General features: G+C 41.6%; 1 protein-coding gene across 2 annotated transcripts in view; it reads right to left on the bottom strand.

Moving 5' to 3' along the window:
- DMXL1 (Dmx like 1) overlaps positions 1 to 12,192 on the bottom strand; it is a 1,868,248-nt gene that overhangs the window by 496,791 nt on the left and 1,359,265 nt on the right. For both annotated transcript variants that reach the window (XM_069625559.1, XM_069625560.1), the window contains exons 30-31: positions 9,495 to 9,634; positions 2,335 to 2,420 (exon numbers count right to left, since the gene is read on the bottom strand). In XM_069625559.1, the coding sequence (XP_069481660.1) occupies positions 2,335 to 2,420; positions 9,495 to 9,634 (226 nt within the window). The remainder of the gene's footprint in view (positions 1 to 2,334; positions 2,421 to 9,494; positions 9,635 to 12,192) is intronic.

Raw genomic sequence — 12,192 nt, 5'->3', positions numbered from 1 at the left:
CCCCACATCCTGCCACAAGCACATATTACCGCTTTGCCCGGGAAAATCAAGGCTTGGCAGGGAAAGGGTTTCCCTTACATGGGTTATTCGGCCTTGAGAGGGCAGGAAAAAGGCCAAAAAAAAAAGATGTCAAAAAGACAGGACGAAAACCTGTGGTACAGTCATTTTAGAGTATATGGTACCCTACATTTTTATTTATGTATTTATTTATAGGCGTTATATGGTTTAACTAGTAAACCTCTTGCCATAATTACAAAACCAAATCACATCTCTTAGGCAATAAAAACAAGTATTAACAAATGCAGTTACAATTACTGTGGTCTATTTTTTCCAAACTTTGATATTTCCTCAATCTGCTGAAATATCAAACCCAGCAGCTTCACCAAAGCCAATGTCAATGGAGTATGAGTACCCATGAGTAACTCACTCCACCACTCCTCATATGTTTGTGGTGCATAAGTCTTGATTACTCCAGTAATTAGAAGCTGCCTGGGTGTATTCATCGTGGGGCAGAACATGACTAAGTGTTTTAATGATTCAATTACAGTGCCAGCATGACACAGTCTGCAATCACTCCCCTGAGAATATCCTTTTCGTCCACTCAGATTTTCTCTCATTGGAAAAAGATTTAAAAACGGAACCTCAAGAATTGGTCTCTGAAATGCCAATATGGGAACGACTCCCAATATCTTGGTAAAGTGTTTAGTTTTCGCACTTCAAAATGATTTACCATATTATTTCTTGGATTGTCTTTCTTCTAAAGGCATGCAGTAAAATATTAAAATGCATATGAAAAAAGTAAAAAAACAATACGCATTTTCGATTGAGAAAAAACTTCATAAATACAGCAAAAGAGTAATTATTAGAACTCCATATACAATTGGAATGTGTAGATCTTGCATGTATTCTTTGCAGCATATGGGTATTACCATGACTGCTTTGAACATTAATATTGGATTCACAAAAATGTTAGTAACCCATTATTTGAAGGTCCTAGAAATAAATCAAATATATGGACTCAATGGGAAAGATGAGCAGAATTTATAAATATATCAACAATCAAAATCTGATCACAACTGCTGCTGTAAAAGGATATAATCTTATAACTCTGCCATTTTTAAAGCTCAGCGTAATCAGATTTATTTTCCTAGAAGAAGAAATACTTCATCCAATAATTTATAAACCTATGAGGCATTAGAATGTAGATTTATAGAAACTAATATGATGTAATTCCAAGAGAACACCAAATTACATCATGACACGGTGTGGAGTAGTCTTAGCTTTTGCCAAACCATGTTGACCAGCCCATGAAGGACCCGTATCCTGTCAGAGGCAGTGTGTGTTTTCTAGGAGGGACATCACTAGAATAAGCTACAATCCTATCCATCCTTCCACGAGAGCAGAGATAGGGATGAAACTTTAGAAGGTGGAGTCTGGAGTGACAGAATGTTTAGGGGAGAACCAACTAAAAACTGGGAGCCAAATGGATTGATTGAATACAGCGTTGCTGTCGGAGTTAGATTGGATTGAATCCAAATCGTTTTTCCTGAGAACCAATTGCATAAAGAATTCCATAAAGGATTCCAGAGCAGGAGAGAGCGCACACACTGAGAGGGACTTAGGAGCCATATCTTGGAACTGGTGCCCAAACAAAGATAATTAGCTGGCGTACGCTCTTGGTCCTTGTCTTTCTGCCTCAAATAGGGAAAGACAGAGCCAATGTGTGCATTAGCGGCTCTGAGGAATTGCATTTATTTTCTCTAGAATTAAAATAAACCCCACATCCTTTCTGTGAATGTCAGTCTATTTTAAGGAACCTTCACCATCACATCACTGTGAATGGCACATAGCATAATGTGTATGTGCCATTGTAAATCCAAATAAAATTAAAACCTCCATTGTAAGCATTGTTGAGGGACTTTTTCCCATCTGCTCTGTGATATCGGAAGAGATCAGGATACCATACGCTAGAAATTGTAAATTAAAGATCGGAGACCTTGTGAAGGCCAGAATCAATACAAATAATTTAATCTTCCTTTCCTGAAACAAACGACTTGAGGTTGATGCTGTTCGGGTGGTATAAGTCATGGGAAACACTGAATGAGTTTGGTTCCTTGTCACCCCATCCGATTAGCAATTCATTTTGCGAAAACTACTGATTAAAACATTGATGATTAGCCCAACATTTGGATCACACATATAAGCATCACTAAGTTAGCGAACAGGAATCCACAGGAGTTATGAATGAGTATCCATTCAATTAAATGCCAGAATAAAAAAAAAAAATATATATATATAGGAACAGAGGTTTTCCTATTACAGCAGACAACTTACCTGAAAGGTCATGGCCAGCAAGGGGGTAAAACGTCTTGAGGTTTTGAAGCACCAGCTTAACCATAGCCAACCGCATCAAAGACCAGCTGTAACAGAAAATATCACAATTATCCATGCCGGCTTTTGGGTATTGAAATGAGCAAAATAAATATGCTTGTGGTAGCTATATAGGACTGCCAATCAACTTTGCTATGAAAATGAATCATTTAAATGCGTGGCCCATCGTTTGTTGGTCATATTATGTATAACTGAATATGGCCTTCATTATACTACAGGCATCAGTGTGCAACAAAATCTGTCCAGTGTAGGCAAGTAAGTCACATTCTCAGTGTCCCAAACAGCATGCAGCCACACTTGGGGGATATCCTGGTACCGCACCATGATCATGGAAAGAAAACAGACTGCAAGACGCCTTGCAATGCAACACTAAATTAGATTAGTTGTCTAGTGATTTTTCGGCTGAGAGGCATTGATGTAGAATGTTGTAGAGGAGCACATACAATAACAATGTGGGGGTTATACAGTGCAAGTCAACAATCATATCTTTTTTGCAAGGGCTTTGCTCTCTTTAGGTGGTACCAAAGGTGCCAAAGAGAAAAATGAAAAATAGTTGGCAGAGCAACATGGCATATAAAACCATCTTAAGGCTGCATCAATATGCCCAATTTGAAGAGAAGGGCACGTTAGGGTCAGTCTATCTGTGAGGAGAGTAAGGAATCACTCGTTCTCTCTAGCTATTGATTTTGTTGGGGGAGAAGTGCGGATTGTTTATGCATTTAATGAAAATACCCATGATGAAAAACTAGAATTAGAAATAAGGTTCCTTCTGTATCACTGGGAAACCTGGGTAATGTGAGAAAATGGAGAAGAAAGCACTGTGGTACATCAGAATCAGGACACAGACACAGAGGCATGCCTCAAGGGGTATTTATTTTCTCTCTTTCAAAGTCAAAGCCTATTCTTTCCATACTCTACAAGATCAAGCCCTACTCTAACAGAAAGTCAAAAGGGGTGCTTATCAGGATCTCTATACATAAAAGGTCCTCAGTCCAGAATCCTATTCTGCCTAACCACTTTCCCTGTTCTACAAAATAAAATGGAAAAACAAGTACAGTAATTAAGTCGGTCAGTGCGTTCCTATGCAAAGCGTAAGCTCCCAGGTTTGACTGGTTACAAGGACCAGAACTCGGGGGTTCCACATCAACCCCTTCAATGGCTCGTGCATGTTCTTTGAGTTTTACTGGAATGTGTTGCTGTTGGACCCACTGCAGGTCTTAAAATATCCGGCAGCTATATAATCCAATAGGGCAGGTATGGTAAACGGTTGCTCTTCGTCTGTGATAACTGAGCAAACAGTGCTTGGAGTATCTGGCTTCTGGGCTCATATCCCCGATAGCCTCAGGGATATGTGGGCCTCTCTGATGTCTCCCAGACCGATGTCCCAGTTAGGAACCGACGAGCTTGTGACCCTGTTATTTCCCAGAAGCCAGTGGGCATTCTGTGACAAGATGACCCTTACCTCCACAATACATATATAGGCCCAGAAAGTGTCTCCGTCTTTCGTCCTCTGATAAGCCTCTAGTTTCCACAATCTGCATTGGTTCTGTTTCTGCAATATTGCAAAAGAATCGAACCGGGTAGGGTTGCTGTTGGTGTTATGTCATGCAGTGTTTCTTTTCATGGCGTTGTACACTCCAGTAATCCAAATGCAACGCAAGTTCACTAGGTCCGCAAAAGACGCTGGGTGAGTGACACTCACCAGCTCCTATTTCAGTTCTCCGATCAGCCCCCATCCGAATAATGTAGATCTGGTTTCTTTTGGCCAACCTGTCTCATTGGCCAGTTGTCTAAATTTGCTCACATAGCTTGGCGTATCAAGAATGCCTTGTGTGAAATCCAAAAGACCGTCTTGTGCGCTATAGGTTGTTTGAGGTCTTATGAACATCCTTCTAAAGACAGTCAAGAAGGCATCAAAGCTGTCCAGGATGTTGCTCTTCGAGGTCACCAGAGGAGTTACCCATGCTAGGGCACTGCCACCATTTGTGCTACCATATAGCCCACCTTGGTGCGATCGGAGAGAAACTGATGTTTACGGAAGGTGAACTGCATATCCCAGTGTTCAATTAATTCACTTTGTCATAGAACAGCTGGTGGTGGGAGCATCAATAGGAATTCTTGCCCTGGCCGTAACTACCTGACAAAGTGACTGGTTTTCTAGGCTTAAGGCATGGGCCTTGATGGTCCGTGCCTGAACGGCATTACATCAGACCTTAGGGCAGACCCATTTTGAACGATGATGTGTGGCTCTGTCCAGCAGGTGCAAAAAGGTTATCTGTATTATTGGTATGACAACAGTCATAGCAATGTTTTAAGTTATGTAGAAAGTAAGCACCGATCAGTAGCATCCATGCTCCGGATCCTAAGCCTCCAATTGCTGCTTGTGGAACACCCATACCACTTACATTCCATGCATGCATCACTCATTTAATAATACACATTCATTCAGGAAGGAAAGACACACAACAGATGTCAAAGGAGCCGATAGCCCAAGAGACTTTGACATGGCTATGAAGGACTTATTGAGGCAATCGCAGCATTGCTGACAAAAACATTTGACATCAAACGGCATGTCTAAAGGTTTAGATTATATGACCTGGCATAACCTTGAGGTACGAATCCACAAATGTCTTACCAGAACCCTGGATCTGCCACACAGTCCATGGTATCTATCCCTGCTTTAATGTTATGCTTTACCATCTCTTTTCAAACACCATCTGGTGGAATGTGTCCTGAATGTCCTCGCTACCACACATCCTACATCCAAAAAGTTATGGTTCTAGCGAGCCAATGTGCAAATGGCACTGACTGAATGCACGGCAAGGCTGCCACAGGCAAGAAGCTTGCTTCCCTAGAATATAATTTCTTAAGGCTACCCGTCTGTGGAAACTGTCAGGAAGAACACCAAACTTTCTGCAGGTGATAGGAAAGCCAGAGATGGTCTATGCTCCTGCAAATATTTTCTGCAGACAGCTGATCTGGAGTTATTAAAGCCAGAATGAAAGGCAGGATCCAAAACTCTAGAGATTCAGGCTCTATGATGCCAGAGAGGGAATGGCCCTTTTCTCCACTGATGAAGCTGGGAGGCCCCATATATCACAGTCCCCTGATCACCACATTTCTACACACTCGGATATTGGCATGAAAGATGTTTCTGTATTTGCTGCAGATTTCAAACTCAGGAGAGGTGTCAAGACCAGCTGCATCCTTCCACCATTTTATCAAGTCTGGCAGGGCTAACCCAAAAGTATTTTCCACCAAGAAGTCAGAGAACAAAGCCCCCAAACCCGCTGAGGGTTCCAAGCTAAAAAAGAGGTGTTCCTCCACTGGAATGATGGACTCAACATGAGCCAAGGTGGAAGCACCAACTGGAGAGATGTAGAGGAGGCACTAAGATTGGCATCAGAGTAGAAACCACTGCCGGCCCAGCATATTTTGTACCAAAACTGTGGGCATAAAGTGCCAAGTGTGGCCAATGCTTGTGTTCTGACTCGGATGCTGGCAAACTCAGTGGGACAAGGCACTGACTTAAACCCATTAAACAGTTCTCTGTAAATCCTCCTGCTTCTCAGGGGAAAGAGGCAGAAGTATATAAGAAGGGTTTCAGATGCCTCTGCTCTTGATCTAATCCTCGACTGGTGGTGCTGCTTCCAAGGTAAGGAATAGAGTGTGTAGTTGCTCTTTCTCTTCCACTGAATCCCTCTCCTCCAACTTGGAAGTGTGCTCCGTGCCAAAGGCTTAGCACAAGTATTCACAGGTTTGGATTTCTCCGGAGAAGTCTTCTCTACAGTTTTCTTGCTCAAGGTCAGGAAAACCTTGGCCAGCTATTCACATACAGCCTAAGGGTGCATGGGCTGAGGGTAATCAAAATCCTCCATGTTATGGTCCTATCCTAAAGGACCAAATGGAGATAGACATTTGCCTGACACTCTTTACAGGGCTTAAAATTCAAAGTACTGTAAGACATGACGCAGGTAAAAAAGAAAGTGAAGAGTCAGTGACTACTCGGACCTCAGCGTTTGGATAAAAGGATCTACGATAGGAAGGCACACACAGCTCCAAAAACAGACTGAGGACTTCACGCCTGGTGCAATGCAAGAGGTGCCACTAATGCTGTTGCGTTACTATGGTGGAGTGGCTATCGACTAACCATACCACGTGACAGCCACCATACGATTGTGGTACAGATACAGTGTAATATGCTGTATGCAATGCTGTATCCTGCTTGATGGATCAGCAATCACCAAGTCTAGCTAACAGACTGCTTGAAGGTAGTCTGGGGCGGAAGGTAGTGTGGGGGGCAGAAGGCAAGGCAGACAAGCAGGTCGGGATAGCCATAGCTGGTAAAATCAACTAGAAAGAAAGGGAGCAGCCTAGAAAGTAGCAAACAAGGAAGTGTAGGAAATGTGGAAGAGCCACACAGGGAAGGCAGAGCAGAAAGAGCCAGGCGGCAAGAGGAGGGGGAAGGCTCCCAGCAGGCCAAATTCACATGCTAGCTCCTTGCCTATTAAAAACATTCAATGCATCATTCGGAATAGGTGTACTATCACAACAGTGAAACTGGTCATTATCATATCACTACTAAAAATGCGCATGATGACCTGGAGGTGCTAGCAAACTATAAACCAATTACCAAATTGCCATTCAGGGCAAAATTAATAGAAGTATTAGCCATTGTTCAACCACAAACCACAACAAAAATCTCAACCTCCTCAAGGACAAACAACCTGGGTTTTGATCAAACAGTATCACAGAAAATACCCTAACATCAAAGAATCCAACCTTAAACCTTGGACGAGAAAAAGAGCATGGTACTTATACGTTTGGTACCTTTCAGACGCTTCCAATTCGATAGCCTGGGGTAAACTTTTCAAATTGAACGCTACTAACCAGGCATAAAAAGATACTCACCCCCATACATGCTCCAAATGTGCATATCACACCATTTGTTACTCACAAGAGCCACTTTTACCAATGGCCAGTAGGAAGTGATAATTGTAAGGCTTTCAGCAGACCAGAGCATATGACGCAAGGCATCCAAAGGGTAGAATCATTCCTAAACAGGTAAATTCAGGCACAACTAGGTACATTCTCTGCCAGTTCTCTAACAATGTGGAGTTCCACAAGGCTCCTTTCTTCCTCCTTGTTCTTCAATGCATACATGAGACTTTGGTAAAACCTGATCAATACCTTTACTGTTCATTTCAAATTTCTGTTGATGATTTCCAAACTGTGCCAAAGATAACAAATAACAATATCGCTGACTGTCTAATTACTATATGAAGATGAATGTTGTGCAATAAATTGTGCTTTAACATACAAAATTGGCCTAGCTAAACCTGGGAAGCAAACTAGACCTGGAAATCCTGTGTAAATGGCTAGACACATTAAGACTCCAACCTATCCCTTCAAGTTCAGCAAAACAGTTGTAACTCATTGACTCTAGCACCCCTTCAAACAAATGACCACCCTTACCAATAATTCCCTGTCAAACCTCATACCATAAAAATTCCCAACTTTCTTAGGCACCAACCATAAAACAGAACTGGAAGAAGCATTTTTGGGCAAGTTAAACTGCTGTAGTTTAACTGGACCTACCGGAAAACTCGTTATACAAATGCAATTATTACAAAACACAGTTTATTTATGGCGTAGTCTAACATGGCAATGCCTCCCCAGCTCTACGGTCATTGAAAAGACCTCTAGTTGAGAAACAAGTTACACTTGAAACATTATGCAAACTACGCAAAGATCTCTTGAAAAAGGCCCTTAGATCTGCGCCTCAACCATTACAACCCAGCTAAAACCGTGAACAACTCAACAGCAAAAAGACTAAGCTGCACAGACCAGAACTCTGGAACAATATCACTCCTGTATCATGCCAAGATCAAAACTACAGGAACTTCAAAAAATCCCGAAAGAATGAAGAAGGCATTGCCAACGACTGTCGTGGTTCACATTTACTCAATCATGTTCTCCCTTATTTTCTCCACCATCTTAAGAATCTGTTTATCATCCGGATAGGTCATCACATATGCCCTGAAGCAAATAAACTCTTTAGATGTACTGCATGTTTAAATCACAACAAATAAATACTGTGTATATGTCCAGCTCATCACAGCCAGACAATCGCATTAGGCTTTCTTCTCTCAAGTCACAGGTATGTCCAACACAGAATTAATAGCTTTCATACACTCAATATACTGTAACCTCTCATGTCTCCCATACCCTAGACTTTGTTATCACATAAATAAATCTCTCTTTTCCAATTTTCTCTTGAGATGCTACTTGAGAGGCCATGGGATGGACATAAGTTGGGCTATGATAATTGGCAAACCATTGTTTCTGACAACCACCACTGCAAATAATAGTCTAACCACCCTTTCTTTCACTTTATTGACATCTTTCACACATAGGATACTACTACATATTTAATTTCAATACAAATGTGAGCCCTGCAGAAGCAGGCAGAGCACAAAATCAATGTCGACCTGCATACATGTACAATAAGCAGGCCTCAAAATGTGTAAACGCCACTCGTCATCGGCGAGTGAGGAACAGTGTGCTGTACACAAGTGGATAGTGCTTTGGTCACCAGAACATTGAGTACCTCATCATTTAGTAAACAAATACAACGATTAAAGAAGTACAAGCTCTATAGGATAGGCATGGGAAATCTTCAAAACATCCCAGTGACATTTTTTAACCAATTATAGCATGCCTGCACGGTTACGTAGCAGCAACTGACATTCTTACTCGGAGCTAGGGCCAGAACCTGATGTCTATGAGCTCACACCAACTTCCTTTAATTTTCACATGGTCCCAACCAATGAGCTTCATGAACAACTATCCTACTGCAACAGTATTTATTAAAAAAAATATCAATCAAACAAAAATGGTGGCGTTTTGTTATACATAATATAAAAAATGTGTTTTAATAAGGGGACTGAGCAGGAGGTTTATAGTAACAATAATCCTGTAATAATTGTAATGGGGAGTGGAAGAGCCATGTACCCGTTTGGTAGAGGCAAACTTAACATTACAATTAAACCTAAAACAATATTTCACGTTTGTAAATACAGATGACAAACTTGAGCTCATACCTGTAGGAGTTGTGATTGGAATGCTCTTGCATTTGTGTATCTGAATATGCACCTTCTTCACAGCCATCATCTTCATCCGCACTATCTTGGCTTTCCTCTGAATCATATTCTGTTTTACTTAGCGAGGGTGGAATAAATGGCTACAAAACAACACAGACATTTCATATTATGTTTGTGAATATGATTATACACTAACACTTTAGCCTCAACTGTGAAGGGTAATTTTCAGTAGCCTGCCTCCTAGAATGATTGAACTTTCGATTTTGTAAATACATTCTGTTCTTATTAGAACATTGGGATTCCCTATAGAACTACAGTGACAGAGGCAGACTTTGAATTGCCATAGTAATTTAACATGTTATGGTCTACCAAAAGAAATCCAGATACATCATTCAGCAAATACAAAATTAAACACTATCCCATTTAAAACAACAATGCTTTAAATAGAAAACTGTGAAATGCAACTCCGAAGCATTTGTATCTTAATCAGATTCTGGTTAAGTAACGAAACAGTCATTCTAACAAAGAGGCTATGGAATGCACGTGAATGTATAAAAGATAACACTTGAGGACTACATCTATAGGTTAATGGTTCTACGTTATTTCGCCAACTGAAATTTCATCGTGGGACTTTCCATCGCCGACCCTTTCATCGCCAACATTTTCTATAATTTTTTTTATTTTTATTTATGGAGGGCTGCGCCTCTCCCAAACCCTCCCTTTACTTAAATAATTATACCCCAACCCGCACAAACACCCCACCCCCCAAAAACAAAATGTAAACAAAAAAAAAATGTTGGCGATGAAAGGGTCGGCGATGAAAAGTCCCACGATGAAAAAGTGGTCGACGAAATGCGTGTATACCAGGTTAATAACTCACTTTTCTCTAGAGCTGGATGTTTAAAAGGTCACATGCTTGTTTGAACAGAATAGCGGCAGCAGATACCTGACAAAGAGGCTGATTTTGCATGAATAATTTCTTCAGGAAATATACACATCGTGCGCATTTGAGGGAGTGCCTTTGGAGAGTGCCTGTTCTGCCGTACCTGCCGTCACGGAGCACTTTTTCTATACCACAGAGAACGAGCCCTAACTCCGTCCCTTCACCAGCAGCCCTATAAATCTCGGATGCGAGCATTTGAGGGAGTGCCTTTCGAAAGTGCTTGTTCTGCCATACCTGCCTGAAGCTGTTGTCACCACGAGAACGTTGTGGGGCACTTTTTCTATACCACAGAGAACGGTATGACATTCCCTGTTATCAACTAACAATGTCTTCACTATAACACGTTCTTAAACACGTCTTCAAAGACTAAAATGTGTTATTTATCAATTGCAGAGGCCTAACTACGCCTCTTCACCAGCAGCCCCATGTATCTCGGGCGCACGTGCATTTGCGGGCGTTCCTATGGAGAGTACCTGTTCTGCCTGTTCAGCTCGGCAGCGAACGGCTCTCTTCCAACCGCCACGTGGGGTTGCCATTTGTTTCCTTTGCAGAGATTGAAACGGGCTCACAATGGCGTACACTTTAAAATCCAATATGCCAGACTTTGACAAACTTCCTTTGTGTGCCCAGATACTGAGTGAGGAGGAGTATTTCATTCAAAAGTAGTTTGTCGGGAAAAAAAAAAAAAACGTGCGAATATGACACGTTCCAAGCCACATACCAAAGATAAATATGGAATTCCAAACCCAAAGAAAGTACAGCAAAGGGAACTTTCCCTATGAATACTGAGGCTCACTCGCTAACAATCGCAAAAAATTCACCGGCATCAGATCAAGGAAATAAATTTAGTAAAAACACCCCGACCGATGAGGAAATTCTAACATGCTCATTGCTAACCGCTGGATTTCCCCAGAATAAGATTATAGAAGTTTTAGAGGAGCCTCTGGCTAAAATATCCGTTGTGAATACAATACCAAAGGCGGAGGAACACCCAGGCGTGTCCCATGACCGATACGTTCTTCGTGAGAGGAAAGTGTAAGAAAACGTAAACTGTACTGTGGGGTAGGATGGGAGGGTCGATGAGGAATACGTGGGAGGAACATCCAGTCGAAAGAACGTTACAGTTGGTAAGTAACTTGTTCTTCGAATGGATTGTTTCGTCCCACGTATTCCTCATCTTGTGATAGGCTCCCCTAGCAGTATCAATTTTTGGAGGTGGGAATACTGAATTTCAGTTTTCGTGGACAGAATGCAGAACTGCCTTTGCAAATAAACCCTCATTAGAGGAGGCAGTGTCCAGACAATAACGTTTAACAAAAGTATGCATGGTTTTCCAGGTTGCAGCTGCACAAATATCTGCTGCCGGAACTCCCCTCTTTAGAGCCGCAGAAGTAGCCATTCCCCTTGTAGAATGGGCACAAAGTCCATCTGGTGGTTCTTTTCCCGGCAATCTGTAGCATTGAACTATGGATAATATGATCCAGCGGGAAATGGTCTGTTTCGTTACAGATGAGCCTAATTTATGACCAGTATAACCACAAATAGTTGGTCATCTTGTCTCAATTTAGCCATCCTTGAGACGTAAAAACTAACAGCCCTCTTGGGATCTAGTCTGTGTAATCTCTCCTCTTCCTTGCCCAGATGAGGAGGAGGATAAAAAGTTGGTAGTACTATTTTTTGTGACAAATGGAAGTCCGAGACTACTTTTAGCAAGAACGAAGGTTTAACTTTAAAGTATCCTTATAAAAAACAGTA

Source organism: Ambystoma mexicanum, chromosome 6p (assembly GCF_040938575.1).
Source record: "Ambystoma mexicanum isolate Mex_15411 chromosome 6p, UKY_AmexF1_1, whole genome shotgun sequence".
NCBI classification, from domain to species: domain Eukaryota; kingdom Metazoa; phylum Chordata; class Amphibia; order Caudata; family Ambystomatidae; genus Ambystoma; species Ambystoma mexicanum.
Note: the sequence above shows the minus strand (reverse complement) of the source record. Positions and strands in the feature narration are given on the sequence as shown.